This window comes from Fringilla coelebs (assembly GCF_963513975.1).
Source record: "Fringilla coelebs genome assembly, chromosome: 26".
NCBI classification, from domain to species: domain Eukaryota; kingdom Metazoa; phylum Chordata; class Aves; order Passeriformes; family Fringillidae; genus Fringilla; species Fringilla coelebs.
The window spans coordinates 3,251,208-3,266,938 of NC_140052.1; the positions used below are offsets into that span (position 1 = coordinate 3,251,208).

A 15,731-nucleotide genomic window follows, 5' to 3' on the forward strand; every position below is an offset into this window, starting at 1 on the left:
GGATTCACCAAAACCTGGGAGTTTGCAGGTGGCATGATGGAGTTGGGGCTTTTCCATGCTGGGGCTTTTTAATTTCCTTATAAATTCAGGGAGCAGGGATTGTTCCTGGGACAGGGAATTGTTCCTGGGACAGGGAATTGTTCCAGGGAGCAGGGATTTGTTCCTGGGTGCTCCAACCTTTAGGATCCATCTTTTCCACTCCAGGGATGAGTAGAAAATCAAGGAATATTTTGTTTTTCCTTTCCTATCCATGGGAATCACAATTCATCTTCAGCTCCTTAAAAATTCAGGGAGCAGGGAATTGTTTCCAGGAGCAGGGATTTCCTTCTGGATGCTCCAACTTTTAGGATCCATCTTTTCCAACCCCATGGTCCTGCATTCATTGACTCAGATCAACCTCCCAAAATCTCCCTTCTTTTTTTCTTTTTTCTTTTCTTTTTTAAATAAGGATTAAGCTTTTCTAGCCAATAATTTTTCCAAGGAAAAAACAAAAAAAAAAAGGGAATTTTTCCAAAAAAAAAAGCTGTGCCTTTGCCTCCCCAGGACAGTGTAGAGCACTGCATCATAGGAGTGACAATCCTGTCCCAACTAACGAATGAAATTAATCAAGTAAGTGCTACAGCCTTCCTCAGTGAAGTAAGTGTCCAATTTTCTCATTCATATTGTTGTGTCCTGCCTTTTCCTGGGTTTTTATTTTGGGAATTTGGCTGTCTGGGAGGTGTTTCAGGGGGAATTGCTGTGTTTGTTGGGTAGTTGTTGTTGTTGTTGTTGTTGTTTTTCACTCCCTCTTTGTGGTGAGGTGCTGAGAGCTCCTGTCTGGAGGGATTGTTTTGTTTCATTGGCATCTTCCATCTTTTCCCATGTTTTGGTGTGGTTTTTTGGGATGAGAGGGGAAAAATAACAAGAAAAAGAAACTATTTCATGAGGATGAGTGTGAAAACTTTCTGTTGTCAGCCCCTCGTATTTACCAGGGAGAAAAACCAAATTATTTAATTGTCCCCATTTTTAATTAAAGCCTTTCATCCAGGATGAAGCTGTGAATGATTTTCTGGGATAAAATTCCCAGAAATCCTGCTGCATTCTCAGGCTGTGTCCCTTTCCCAGCCCCTGAGGCTCAGCCAGGCCCAATCCTGGCCCAGCTTTTCCAGAGGGTTTAAAATCCCTCCAGGGCTGGGCTCTGGAATTCCTCTGGAAACTGGAATAAGCACCTTTACCTGGTGCTATCCCAATTTCTGTGTTTTTTCCATGGGTTTTCCATGGTTTTTTTCTTGTTTTTCCCTCAGGCAGGCAGATTGTGCTGCCATCCTGAGGGTCACAATGAGTGGAAAAGTCTCTGATTTTTTGATCCTTCTTCTAGACCAGCGAGAAAAAACCCAAATTATTTAATTGTCCCCATTTTTAAAACTATCTCTTTCATCCAGGATGAAACTGTGAATGATTTTCTGGGATAAAATTCCCAGAAATCCTGCTGGATTCTCTGAGCCATGTTCCTTTCCCAGCCCCTGAGGCTCAGCCAGGCCCAATCCTGGCCCAGCTTTTCCAGAGGATTTAAAATCCCTCCAGGGCTGTGCTCTGGAATTCCCTCTGGAATTGCTGCTGGATATTGGAATAAGCACCTTTACCTGCTGCTATCCCAATTTCTGTAGGTTTTCCATGGGTTTTCCATGGTTTTTTCCATGGTTTTCCCTTAGGCAAGCACATTGTGCTGCCATCCTGAGGGTCACAATGAGTGGAAAAGTCTCTGATTTTCTGATCCTCCTTCTACACCAGCGAGAAAAACCCAAATTATTTAATTGTCCCCATTTTTAAGCAAAGCCTTTCATCCAGGATGAATGATTTTCTGGGATAAAATTCCCAGAAATCCTGCTGCATTCTCAGGCTGTGTCCCTTTCCCAGCCCCTGAGGCTCAGCCAGGCCCAATCCTGGCCCAGCTTTTCCAGAGGGTTTAAAATCCCTCCAGGGCTGGGCTCTGGAATTCCCTCTGGAATTCCTCTGGAAACTGGAATTAGCACCTTTACCTGCTGCTATCCCAATTTCTGTGTTTTTTCCATGAGTTTTCCATGTTTTTTTCCATGGTTTTCCCACAGGCAGGCACATTGTGCTGCCATCCTGAGGGTCACCATGAGTGGAAAAGTCTCTGATTTCCTTAAAAATAAACAGGTGTAAAGTTTATTTTTGTTGATTTTGTCTCATTAAATAACTAAATTCAGATTTCCCTGGGATGTTGCTTAATTCAGAGAAATCCCAGAGGGATTAAATTGGTGTCAGAACTGGAAATGGAGAAGCCAAATTCACTGATTTAATCCAAATTTACTGATTTAAGCCAAGTTCACCAATTTAAGCACAGTTTAGTGATTTAAGCTGAATTCACTGTTTAAGCCCAGTTCACTGTGGTGCTGATGATGGAAATCCCATTTTCCTACATCCAGAAATAAAGGGAATTTTCCATCCCCACAAACAGCTGAAAATGGGAATTAAATAATGTTCATTTTCCTAAACTCCCTGAAATCCCAATAGTCTGAGGTGAGGAGTAATTTGGGTATTAAAGCACCTGAAAAATTTAGGATCTGTTGGGGCTTTTCCTTCTACAATATAAAGGATGGGAATTTTGGGGTCCTCCATGGAATTGTTGGGAAAATTCAGGTCTAAAATCCAATGTTGAAGCTGTCCTAGTTCCTCAAATAATGGAGATTGGGCTTGGAAATTAAAATTTAATCATAAATTTCAATTTATTATTTCAGTTTTTAATTGAAAATTCAGCTATATTTATATCATTTTAATTTGTTGTTTATTTAATTTAATTTAGTTTAAATAGTAAAGTATAAACATTTCTAAGTGGATATTTATTCAGGAATTCTGCATCTCACCAGGATAACCCAGTGCCCATCCCAGGCAAGTGGGATTTGGCTGGGATTGGTCATAAAAATGGGAATTTTCCCTCATTTTTCCCCTTTTCATGGGGGAAAAAAATAAAAAAAAAAAACAATTGCTTTGCTGGAGTTCTGGGATCCAGTGGCAGATCCAGGAATTTATCCCACAAAACAGCAAAATCCAACCTGGATAACTCTGAAATGTATCCCACAAAATCCAACCTGGATCACTCTGAAATGTATCCCACAAAATCCAACCTGGATAGCTCCTTCCAGTTCCCTTTTCCAGCTGGAATTTTCATTCCTGCTGTTTATGCTTTTCTGCATAAATCACCTCTTCCTTCTGGGATTCCTCTTTTATTTGATATTTTCCCTCATTTTTCCCCTTTTCCAAGGGAAGGAAAAGCTGAGTTTTGCTGTTTCCCAGCTCTGGGCTCCAGTGGCAGATCCAGGATTGAAATTTATCCCACAAAATCCAACCTGGATAACTCTGAAATGGATCCCATAAAATCCAACCTGGATAACTCTGAAATTTATCCCACAAAATCCAACCTGGATAACTCTGACATGTATCCCACAAAATCCAACCTGGATAACTCTGAAATGGATCCCACAAAATCCAACCTGGATAGCTCCTTCCACTTCCCTTTTCCAGCTGGAATTTTCATTCCTGCTGTTTTTGCTTTTCTGCCCAGCAGCTCCAGGAGGGATTGAACCCTTTGGAGCTGGGAATTCCCATCCCTAAAATCCCAAATAAATCCCATTTTTGCTGCTGATTTGGGCAGAGATTGAAGGAATTGGGGATAAACCCAGCCCAGCTGTGTGACAAAAATGTGGATTTTTCCCTGGGAAAGCTGGGGAATTGCATCCTGCTGGTTTTGGGGAGGGAATTCTGGATTTCCTGGGATTCCTGCTGCTTTTCCTGCTTTTCCTGAGCCCAGCTTCTCTCCCCTGCAGGCAGACACCACCCACCCCCTGACCAAGCACAGGAAAATCGCCTCTTCCTTCCGGGATTCCTCTTTATTTGATATTTTCACCCTGTCCTGCAGTTTACTGAAACAGGTAAGAAAAGTTTGGAAAGGTTTTTTTTTTTTTGGGAAGTGGAATGTTGGGATGAAAGTCCTTCCTGTGTCCTAAAACATTTTGGTTTTGGGTTGTTCTTCAAGGAAAAAATGGATTAATTAAGGAAGTTTTTCTTTCTGAAGAAATTGATATTAATAAATAGGTTTTATTTAAATAGGAAATATTCAGTAGACTTTATTTAAATAAGAAATAGTAAATAGATTTTAATTAAATAATAAATAGAAAATAGAGAAATCAAACTCTTCTCTACAATTCCAGCTACAAATAAATCCCTGGATCCTGAGCCTGGGGTTAAGCTTCCATGTTGTTTTTAAGGAAAAAAAATATTAATTAAGGAAGTTTTTCTTCCTAAAGAAATTGATATTAATAATTAGATTTTATGTAAATAATACATATTAAATGGATTTTATTTAGGTAAATATAATTTTTTTTAGGTAAGTATATTTGTAGGCAATATATAGAAAATAAACCCAGAAATCAATCTCTTCTCCACAATTCCAGCTGCAAATAAACCCCTGGATCCTGAGCCTGGGGTTAAAGTTCCCTGGCTTAAAGCATCGGGAAAGAAAGGAGAATTTGGGTTTTCATTTTAAATATTTTGACAAGTAAATCCTTGTCCCAGTTTTGTCCCAGTTTTATTCATTCCCTTGGGAGGGGGAGCACAGGATTCCTGTCAGACAGAAAAGAGTTTTGTGTTTAACATTCTGGAGAATTCCATGATCCCTGTGTAGTTCAGGGAGGAACATGGGAATGCTGCCTGTTATCCCTCTTCTGGAAAAATTCTGGGATTTTATTTATGCTGGAATATATTTATTTTATTTCTTTTGATTTATTTTATTTATGCCTATAAAAACACACCTGTTGCTTCTTCCACAAAGCCCTCAAATAAAATCCCGCCTAAATTCAGTTGCCACCTGGATTTTTTTGCATTTTTTTTGTTATTTTTCCCTGTTTCCCTGCCTCAATTCCACGTTTTCCACAGGCTTCTGGGAAGAACCTGAACCTGAACGATGAGAGCCAGCACGGGCTGCTGATGCAGCTGCTCAAGCTCACCCACAACTGCCTGAACTTCGACTTCATCGGCACCTCCACCGACGAGTCCTCGGATGATCTTTGCACTGTGCAGATCCCAACCAGTTGGAGATCAGGTGATCCCACAGCTTCCCACCTGGAAAATGCTCCCACATCTTTGGTTTTTTTCAGAAATTAAAAAGCCAGAGGTTAAATTTTCACAAATTCAGCCCTAAATCCACCTGATTCGTTTCTGGGGGATTTTATGTTGCTTTTAAAACCCCTTTTCCATTCCAGTCTTTCACCTCTTGTTCCAAAAACCAGGAAAAATGGATTAAAAAAAAACAGGGAATAACTTGGCACCTTTTTCCCACATCCTGCTGTTCCCAGCAGGCATTTGACAGGCACAGATTGTGTTCTTAAAATACCTTCCTGTCATTTTCTCCCAGTTCCAAGCGCCAGTGGGTGACTCAATTTCTAGGAAAGGCATTTGCCTTAAAAATACAAAATCCTGGGAGAATTTTTCTTGGGGCTGTGGTGCTTTGGTGTGACAAATCCATGTGCCATGGGTGGTAAAATAAGGATTAGACCCGTGGGAAGCTGTAAATGGAGGTAAAATCCTCTTTTCTCTTACAGCATTCTTGGATTCTTCGACCCTTCAGTTGTTTTTTGATCTTTATCATTCCATCCCTCCTTCATTTTCTCCTCTGGTAAGTCCAGGGTTTATTTTCCTTGATTTTAGGATTCCTCTGGGAGATTCCCTGGGGATTCAGCTACCCCAGGTTGTGCTGAAGTGTCCAAATGCTGCTGAGAGTTTTGAAGCATCTCCAGGGTTGGATTTTCCCTAAAAGCACTTTTTTTTTTGCTGGAATTCCAACCTCCTTTCTCCTCACACAGCTTGGAATCTCCTATTTGCTCATCCCCTTGAGGGAGCAACTCCTGTTATTCCCAAACCAAATCCTAAAACCACACCAGGAATAGGGGAGCAAACCTGGGAACACCCCCAGGAATGGAATTTCTCCTTCCACCCCTCCAAACAAAGCCATGTCCATTGGGATGAAAGAGCCAAGAGCACAACTGAGCTAAAAGTTGGATTATTTCCTCTGGAAAAATAAAAACTTGAATTATTTCTTCTGGAAAAATAAAAAGTTGAATTATTTCTTCTAGAAAAATAATTTTAAAAGGCCTTTCAGGCATTTATCTAATAAATATTTCCCATAATTAAAGCTCAGTGAAAACAAGGCTGAGATGGAAGGGCCTTCAGAAGGAATTTTTCCGTGGGGACACTCCACTTATTCTGGTAAAGAGTTAATGGCTAATCCTGAATTTCAAGCCTTAAATATTCAGGAGAGATTTGAGGTGTGAGAATCCTTTTTTTGAATGGAAATCTGAAATTATTCCATTGGGATCCCCATCCCTGGAGATGTCCAGGGAAACCCTGGACATGGTACCTGGGTGCCAAGGTGGGGATCAAAGGCTGGACTCTGACCTTGGAGGGCTTTTCCAACCTCAGGAATTCCATAATTCTGTGATTTTTGGGATGGAGCTGTTGCTGTGATTTCTTTCTCCACTGCAGAGACAAAGGAGTTGTTTTGTCCCTAAAGGAGCACCAAACCTCAATCCCTGCTGGTGTCATGAGGGGGAAATGTCTTCATTTCCTTGTTTTCATCCCAGTTTTTGTGTTTGTGGCAGGTTTTATCCTGCTTGGTGCAGATCGCCTCCGTGCGCCGCTCCCTCTTCAACAACGCCGAGAGGGCAAAGTTCTTATCCCACCTGGTGGATGGAGTGAAACGGATACTGGAAAACCCCCAGGTGAGTATTCCAGGGGGAAATTGAGGCTGTGTGTCCTCTCCAGCACATTTCATCCCTTTTCATGGATTTCATGAAAAAAATATCATGGAAAAGAATCCTTTTTCACATCCCACTTGGACACTTGGCAAAGTGCAGCGTTGTTCTCCTCTTCCCTTTTCCCCCCATTCCACCACCAAGGAAGGTTCCTGGTGGGGATTAGGAACAATTTCTCCATTGGAAGAGAATTTAAGGCCTGGAAGCATCCCTGGAAATGCCCAAAAACCAGGAAATGTGGCAATTGCTGACCTGGTTTGATGGGTAGAGTGGGGTTTGTTGGGACCTTGGACTTGTCCTCCAGTTTCATGATGATCTGAGCCTCTGGCAGGGGACAGCAGAGCTGCTCCTGTGGGAACAATTTCTCCATTGGAAGGGTGTTTAAGGACTGGAAGCATCCCTGGAAGTGCCCAAAAACCAGTAAATGTGGCAACTGCTAACTGGGCAGACTGGGATTTGTTGGGAGCTTGGATGAGTTGTTGGAGCTGTCTCTGATTCCATGATGATCCATCCCAGCCTCTGGCAGGGGACAGCAGAGCTGCTCCTGTAGATAAAATTCTCTGTTAGAAGAGTGTTTAAGGACTGAAACCATCCCAAAATCAGGAAATGTGGCAATTGCTGACCTGGTTTAATGGGCAGAGTGGGATTTGTTGGGAGCTTGGACTTGTCCTCCAGTTTAGTGATGATCTGAGCCTCTGGCAGGGACAGCAGAACTGATCCTGTGGGAACAATTTCTCCAATGGAAGGGTATTGAAGGACTGGAAGCATCCCTGGAAGTGCCCAAAAAACAGTAAATGGGGCAATTGCTGACTGGGCAGAGTGGGATTTGTTGGAGCTTGGGCTTCTTGTTGGAGCTCTCTCTGATTCCATGATGATCTGAGCCTCTGGCAGGGACAGCAGAGATGCTCCTGTAGATAAAATTCTCCATTGGAAGAGTGTTTAAGGACTGAAACCATCCCAAAATCAGGAAATGTGGCAATTGCTGACTGGGCAGAGTGGGATTTGTTGGGAGCTTGGACTTGTCCTCCAGTTTGATGATGATCTGAGTCTCTAGCAGGGGACAGCAGAGCTGCTCCTGTAGATAAAATTCTCCATTGGAAGAGTGTTTAAGGACCAGAACCATCCCAAAATCAGTAAATGTGGCAATTGCTGACTGGGCAATGGGAATTGTTGGGAGCTTGGGTGTGTTGTTGGAGCTCTCTCCGATTCCATGATGGTCCATCCCAGTCTCTGTCAGGGACAGCAGAGCTGCTCCTGAGTCCCCCTCCTCTTTTATCCCCTCAGAGTTTGTCAGACCCCAACAATTACCACGAGTTCTGCCGGCTGCTGGCCCGGTTGAAAAGCAATTACCAGCTGGGAGAGCTGGTGAAGGTGGAGAACTACCCCGAGGTGATCCGGCTCATCGCCAACTTCACCGTCACCAGCCTGCAGGTACAGCCCTCCCTGCCCTTTGGATTCTCTGGGAAACAGGGAATTTTTACAGAGATCCTCCACGGATCATCCTCTGAATTCCTGAATGGGATCCGTGTGGGAAGGCAGAGTTGTTGCCATGCCTCCAGAGGCTTTTCCATATCATAGCAGGGAATAAAAAAAAACGTGTTAAATAAGGTTTATTTTTAGGATTCTCACTTCACTGTTGCAGTGCACTCAGGGGGATTGGGAGGAATTGGAATATCATGGATATTTCCACTGAGTTTTCCAGCTGTGTGTACAGCTCACAACCACAGCCCTGCGCAGGAGAAGGTTTCAAAAACAAATCCCTTTGTTTGTGGGATTGGAATCCCTGGGAAGCAGCTCGGGCTGTGCAGTGTGTGGGAGCTGGGGGAGGCCTGGGAATGTGGGATTATCTCCCAGTGTCTCCTGAGTGCTGGGAAGGACTCTGATCCACGTGTGCCCTGAAATTCCTCGTTCATTTGGCAACCAGGCCAGTGCAAGGTGCAACAAGCTGAGCTTTAAACCCCTTCCAACCCAAATTCTGTGGGGAAAACTCAAGTCAAACAATACAAATCATAACTCCTTCCTTTGTTTTCCTTCTCTTTTCCTTCTGGAAGCGCTGGGAATTTGCTCCCTACAGCATGCTCTGAAATTCCTGGCTAATTTGGCAACCAGGCCAAATTTCAAGCTGAGCTTGAAAGCCCTTGCAACACAAATTCTGTGGGAAAAACTCGAGTCAAACAACACAAATCATAACTCTCTGCTTTGTTGTCATTCTTTTTTTCCCTCTGGAAACACAGGGAATTTGCTCCCAACAGTGTGCACAGAAATTCGTAGTTAATTTGGCGTCCAGTGGAAGGTGGAAGGAACTGAGCTTTAAACACCTTCCCACCCAAAGTCTGAGGGAAAAACTTAAATCAAACAACACAGATCTAACTCACTGGCTTGTTTTCCTTCTCTTTTCCCTCTGGAAGCACTGGGAATTTTTTCCCAGCAGTTTGCTCTGAAATTCCTGGTTAATTTGTTAACCAGGCCACCAGGCCCAATGGAAGGTGCAGCGAGCTGAGCATTGAACACCTTCCAGCTCAAACTCTGTGGGAAAAACTCAAGTCAAACACCACAAATCGTAACTCCCTGCTTTGTTTTCCTTCTCTTTTCCCTGTGGAAGCACTGGGAATTTGCTCCCAACAGTGTGCTCTGAAATTCCTGGTTAATTTGGCCACCAGGCCACCAGGCCCAATGGAAGGTGCGCTGAGCTTTAAACACCTTCCAGCTCAAACTCTGTGGGAAAAACTTAGGTCAAACACCACAAATTGTAACTCCCTGCTTTGTTTTCCTTCTCTTTTCCCTCTGGAAGCACTGGGAATTTGCTCCCAACATTGTGCTCTGAAGTTTCTAGTTAATTCAGCCACCAGGCCAATGGAAAGTGCGGCGACTTGAGCCTTAAACACTTTCCAGGACAAATTCTGAGGGAAAAACTTAAATCAAACAACACAAATCATTACTCCCTTGTTTATTTTCCTTCTGTTTTTGCCTGTGGAAGCACTGGGAATTTGCTCCCAGCAGTTTGCTCTGAAATTCCTGGTTAATTTGTTAACCAGGCCACCAGGCCTAATGGAAGGTGCAGCGAGCTGAGCATTAAACACCTTCCAGCACAAATTCTGTGGGAAAAACTCAAAGTCAAACACACAAATTGTAACTCCCTGCCTTGTTTTCCTTCTCTTTTCCTTCTGGAAGCACTAGGAATTTGCTTCGAACAGTGTGGTCTGAAATTCCTGGTTAATTTAGCAATGAGACCAGTGGAAGGAACTGAGCTTTAAGCTCCTTCCAGTCCAAATTCTGAGGGAAAAACTCCAGTCAAACAATACAAATCATACCTGCCTGCTTTTTTTCCCTTCTCTTTTCCCTCTGGAAGCACTGGGAATTTTCTCCCAACACTTTGCCCTGAAATTCCTGGTTAATTTAGCAACGAGGACAGTGGAAGGAACTGAGCATTAAGCTCCTTCCAACCCAAATTCTGTGGGAAAAACTCAAGTCAAACACCACAAATTGTAACTCCCTGCTTTGTTTTCCTTCTCTTTTCCCTCTGGAAGCACTGGGAATTTGCTCCCAACATTGTGCTCTGAAGTTTCTAGTTAATTCAGCCACCAGGCCAATGAAAAGTGCAGCGACTTGAGCCTTAAACACTTTCCAGGACAAATTCTGAGGGAAAAACTTAAATCAAACAACACAAATAATTACTCCCTGGTTTATTTTCCTTCTGTTTTTGGCTGTGGAAGCACTGGGAATTTGCTCCCAGCAGTTTGCCCTGAAATTCCTGGTTAATTTGTTAACCAGGCCACCAGGCCCAATGGAAGGTGCAGCGAGCTGAGCATTGAACACCTTCCAGCTCAAATTCTGTGGGAAAAACTCAAGTCATACAGCACAAATTGTAACTTCTCGGTTTGTTTTCCTTCTCTTTTCCCTCGGGAAGCACTGGGAATTCGCCCCCAACAGTGTGCCCTGAAATTCCTGGTTAATTTGGCCACCAGGCCCAATGGAAGGTGCGCTGAGCTGAGCTTTAAACACCTTCCAGCTCAAACTCTGTGGGAAAAACTCAAGTCAAACACCACAAATCCTAACTCCCTGCTTTGTTTTCCTTCTCTTTTCCCTGGGGAAGCACTGGGAATTCGCCCCCAACAGTGTGCACTACCTGCTGAGCCTGTGGCAGCGCCTGGCCGCCTCCGTGCCCTACGTCAAGGCCACGGAGCCGCACATGCTGGAGACCTACACCCCCGAGGTGACCAAGGCCTACATCACCTCCCGCCTGGAGTCCGTGCACATCATCCTCAGGTGAGGCCTCCCACACCCACCTGGCCGCTTCTGCTGGTGGTCCTGGCGCTGGGAGGAGTGGGGCTGTTCCCCTGGGGAGGACACGGCTGAGGGGGCATGGCGGGAGGACACGGCTGAGGGGGCATGGCGGGAGGACACGGCTGAGGGGGCATGGCGGGAGGACACGGCTGAGGGGGCATGGCGGGAGGACACGGCTGAGGTGGCATGGCAGGAGAGGGCCCTGCTGAGGTGGCATGGCGGGAGGACACGGCTGAGGTTCCATGGCGGGAGGGGGCCCTGCTGAGGGGGCATGGCGGGAGAGGGCCCTGCTGAGGTGGCATGGCGGGAGAGGGCCCTGCTGAGGTTCCATGGCGGGAGGACACGGCTGAGGTGGCATGGCGGAAGAGGGCCCTGCTGAGGTTCCATGGCGGGAGAGGGCCCTGCTGAGGTTCCATGGCGGGAGGGGGCCCTGCTGAGGTTCCATGGCGGGAGAGGGCCCTGCTGAGGGGGCATGGCGGGAGGGGGCCCTGCTGAGGTGGCATGGCGGGAGGGGGCCCTGCTGAGGTGGCATGGCGGGAGGACACAGCTGAGGTGGCATGGCGGGAGGACACAGCTGAGGTGGCATGGCGGGAGGGGGCCCTGCTGAGGTTCCATGGCGGGAGAGGGCCCTGGTGAGGTTCCATGGCGGGAGGACACGGCTGAGGTGGCATGGCGGGAGGACACAGCTGAGGGGGCATGGCGGGAGAGGGCCCTGCTGAGGTGGCATGGCGGGAGGACACGGCTGAGGTTCCATGGCGGGAGGGGGCCCTGCCCACGGCAGGGGGCAGGATGGGCTGGGATTGTAGCTCTTTCCTACACAAATGACAACTCCCTGCGTTGTTTTCCTTCTCTTTTCCCTCTGGGGAATTTGCTCCCAACTGGGAGCACTGGGAATTTGCTCTCAACAGTGGGCCCTGAAATTCCTGGTTTGTTTGGCAGCCAGTGGAAGGTGCAGCTGGGCTTTAAACCCTTCCAGCCCAAATTCTGTGGGAAAAACTTGAGTCAAACGACTCAAATCACAACTCCCTGCTTTGTTTTCCTTCTCTTTTCCCTCTGGAAGCACTGGGAATTTATTACCAACAGTGGGCCCTGAAATTCCTGGTTCATTTGGCAACCAGGCCATTAAAGGCAAGTGGTAGGAACCGAGCTTTAAATCCTTCCAGTCCAAATTCTGTGGGAAAAATCTGAGTCTATCAACACAAATCACAACTCCCTGCTTTGTTTTCATTCTCTTTTCCCTCTGGAAGCATTGGGAATTTGCTCCCAGCAGCGTGCCCTGAAATTCCTGGTTCATTTGGCAAGCAGGCCATTAAAGATGTTGTCCAATGCGAGATGCTTGAAACCTTTTCCAACCCAAATTCCATGGGGAAAACCCAACCGTTCCACAATTGTGCGAATTCCACCCCTCATCTCCAACACCCCGGCAGTAAAACCAGCGAGCTGCTGCTCCTGGGTGTTCCCTTCTCCATTTTCCTGGTGCTGTTTGCAGGGATGGCCTGGAGGACCCTCTGGAGGACACAGGGCTGGTGCAGCAGCAGCTGGACCAGCTGTCCACCATCGGGCGCTGCGAGTACGAGAAGACGTGCGCGCTGCTGGTGCAGCTCTTCGACCAGGCTGCCCAGTCCTACCAGGAGCTGCTGCAGAGCGCCAGCGCCAGCCCCATGGACCTGGCCGTGCAGGAAGGTCAGCCTGGGCAGGGAATGGGGGCTCCTTCCCAAAGGAACCGCCTGGAAAATCCCTGCAGAGGGGAGGCATCCCTCCATGCATCCTTCCCTATGGTTCCTTGGGAGGGGTTCCCTATCCAGTGCTGTCCATCCCATTTCAATCCCATCCCACAGATCCCAATCCCATCCCATCCCATGGATCCCAATCCCATCCCATCCCATGGATCCCAATCCCAATCTCATCCCATGGATCCCAGTCCCATCCCACAGATCCCAATCCTATCATAAATCCCATCCCATGGACCCAAATCTCATCCCATGGATCCCAATTCCATCCCATGGATCCCAATTCCATCCCATCCCATGGATCCCCATCCTATCCCAATCCTATCCCATGGATCCCCATCCAATCCCATCCCAATCCCATGGATCCCATCCAATGGCACCACCAGCCCCATGGACCTGGCTGTGCAGGAAGGTCAGCCTGGGCAGGGAATGGGGGCTCCTTCCCAAAGGAACCGCCTGGAAAATCCCTGCAGAGGGGAGGGATGGCGTGGTTGCTCCCTGGGAGGGGTTCCCCATCCCGTGCTGCCCATCCCATGTCAATCCCATCCCAATCCAAAACCATTCCAGTCCCATCCCATGGATCCGATCCCATCCCATCCCACTGATCCCAGTCCCATCCCACAGATCCCAATCCTATCATAAATCCCATCCCATGGATCCAAATTTCATCCAATGGATCCCATGGATCCCAATTCCATCCCATCCCATGGATCCCCATCCTGTCCCAATCCTATCCCATGGATGCCCATCCAATCCCGTCCCAATCCCATGGATCCCATCCAATGGCACCACCAGCCCCATGGACCTGGCCGTGCAGGAAGGTCAGCCTGGGCACAGGGTGGGGGCTCCTTCCCAAAGGAATTGTTCTTCCAGAGGGTGTTGTTCCTGGAGAATCCCTGTTGAGGGGACGGATTCCCAGGATTTGGGGAAGTTTAGGATATTTCCTTGCCTTCCTGTTGAAGTTATGAGGGTGTTCCCCATTCCACCCCATCCCATCTCAATCCCATCAATCCCAACCTGTCAGTCCCATCCCATCAATCCCATCCCATCCCATCAAATCAATCCCATCCATCCCATCAATCCCATCCCATCAATCCCATCCCATCCCATCCCATCCCATCCCATCCCATCCCATCCCATCGATCCCATCCCTCATTTCCCTGCTCTGGGCCGTGGGTATGGATTTGTCCCTCCTCACTGGCTGGAGATTGTGCTGCCCTGCAGCTCATTCCATTTTCCAGGGGGAAAATGGATTTATTTGGGAGGAAATGGATTTATTTGGGAGGAAATGGATTTATTTGGGATTTCTTTTGCCACGGGGTGCCAGCTGTGCGTGTCCAGGGTTGGTGGCACCTCTGACAGTGTCCCCAGGGCAGAATGAGGTTCCCCACCCTGCAGTCACTAAAACCAGGACCTTTCCAAGGGAAAAATTTATTTATTTTGGAAAAAACAGATTTATTTTAGGGAGAAAAATGGATTTATTTTGGGCAAGATGGCCTCTAAAAGGGGAGGTGACAACTCTGAAAATGTCCCCAGTGTGTCCCACGAGAGGACGAGGTTCCTCACCCCACAGCCACTAAAACCGTGACTTTTCCAGGGGAAAAACGGATTTATTTGGGGAAAAATGGGGAAAAATGAATTTATTTGGGATTTCTTTTGCCATGGGGGGCCAGCCGTGCGTGCCCGGGGTGGGTGGCAGCCCTGATGGTGTCCCCTGTGTGTCCCCTGCGTGTCCCCAGGGCGGCTGACGTGGCTGGTGTACATCATCGGCGCCGTCATCGGCGGCCGCGTGTCCTTCGCCAGCACGGACGAGCAGGACGCCATGGACGGAGAGCTGGTCTGCAGGTAGGGAGCGCCAGGAGAACCCACCCGGGGATCCCAGCCAAATCCACTGGGATATTCTGTTAAATCCACTGGGATGTTCCAGCAAAATCCACTGGGATATTCCAGCCAAATCCACTGGGATATTCCAGCAGAATCCACTGGGATGTTCTGTTAAATCCACCTGGGATATCCCAGCAAAATCCACTGGGATATCCCAGCTAAATCCACTGGGATATTCCAGCAAAATCCACTGGGATATTCCAGCAGAATCCACTGGGATGTTCTGTTAAATCCACCTGGGATATCCCAGCAAAATCCACTGGGATATCCCAGCTAAATCCACTGGGATATTCCAGCAGAATCTACCCGGGATATTCCAGCAGAATCCACCCAGGATATTCGAGCAAAATCCACCCGGGATATTCCAGCAGAATCCACTGGGATATTCCAGCAGAATCCACTGGGATATTCCAGCTAAATCCACTGGGATATTCCAGCTAAATCCACTGGGATATTCCAGCTAAATCCACTGGGATATTCCAGCTAAATCCACTGGGATATTCCAGCCAAATCCACTGGGATATTCCAGCAGAATCCACTGGGATATTCCAGCAGAATCCACTGGGATATTCCAGCTAAATCCACTGGGATGTTCCAGCTAAATCCACTGGGATATTCCAGCTAAATCCACCCAGGAATTCCAGCCAAATCCACTGGGATATTCCAGCCAAATCCACTGGGATATTCCAGCCGAATCCACTGGGATATCCCAGCCGAATCCACTGGGATATTCCAGCTAAATCCACTGGGATGTTCTGTTAAATCCACCTGGGATATCCCAGCTAAATCCACTGGGATATCCCAGCCAAATCCACCCAGGATATTCCAGCAGAATCCACCCAGGATATCCCAGCCAAATCCACCCGGGATATTCGAGCAAAACCTACCCGGGATATTCGAGCAGAATCCACTGGGATATTCCAGCTAAATCCACTGGGATATTCCAGCCAGATCCACCCGGGATATCCCAGAAAAATCTACCTGGGATATTCCATCAAATCCACCCAGGATATCCGAGCAGAAT

At 47.1% G+C, this 15,731-nt stretch overlaps 1 protein-coding gene across 2 annotated transcripts in view; it reads left to right on the forward strand.

Moving 5' to 3' along the window:
* Positions 1 to 15,731, forward strand: part of XPO7 (exportin 7) — a 58,983-nt gene that overhangs the window by 13,354 nt on the left and 29,898 nt on the right. The window contains exons 5-13 of one of the 2 annotated variants that reach the window (XM_084221952.1): positions 544 to 636; positions 3,828 to 3,932; positions 4,936 to 5,101; positions 5,601 to 5,674; positions 6,657 to 6,776; positions 8,094 to 8,240; positions 10,903 to 11,075; positions 12,583 to 12,776; positions 14,563 to 14,668. In XM_084221952.1, the coding sequence (XP_084078078.1) occupies positions 544 to 636; positions 3,828 to 3,932; positions 4,936 to 5,101; positions 5,601 to 5,674; positions 6,657 to 6,776; positions 8,094 to 8,240; positions 10,903 to 11,075; positions 12,583 to 12,776; positions 14,563 to 14,668 (1,178 nt within the window). The remainder of the gene's footprint in view (positions 1 to 543; positions 637 to 3,827; positions 3,933 to 4,935; positions 5,102 to 5,600; positions 5,675 to 6,656; positions 6,777 to 8,093; positions 8,241 to 10,902; positions 11,076 to 12,582; positions 12,777 to 14,562; positions 14,669 to 15,731) is intronic. The other variant, XM_084221953.1, reaches the window with a different exon arrangement.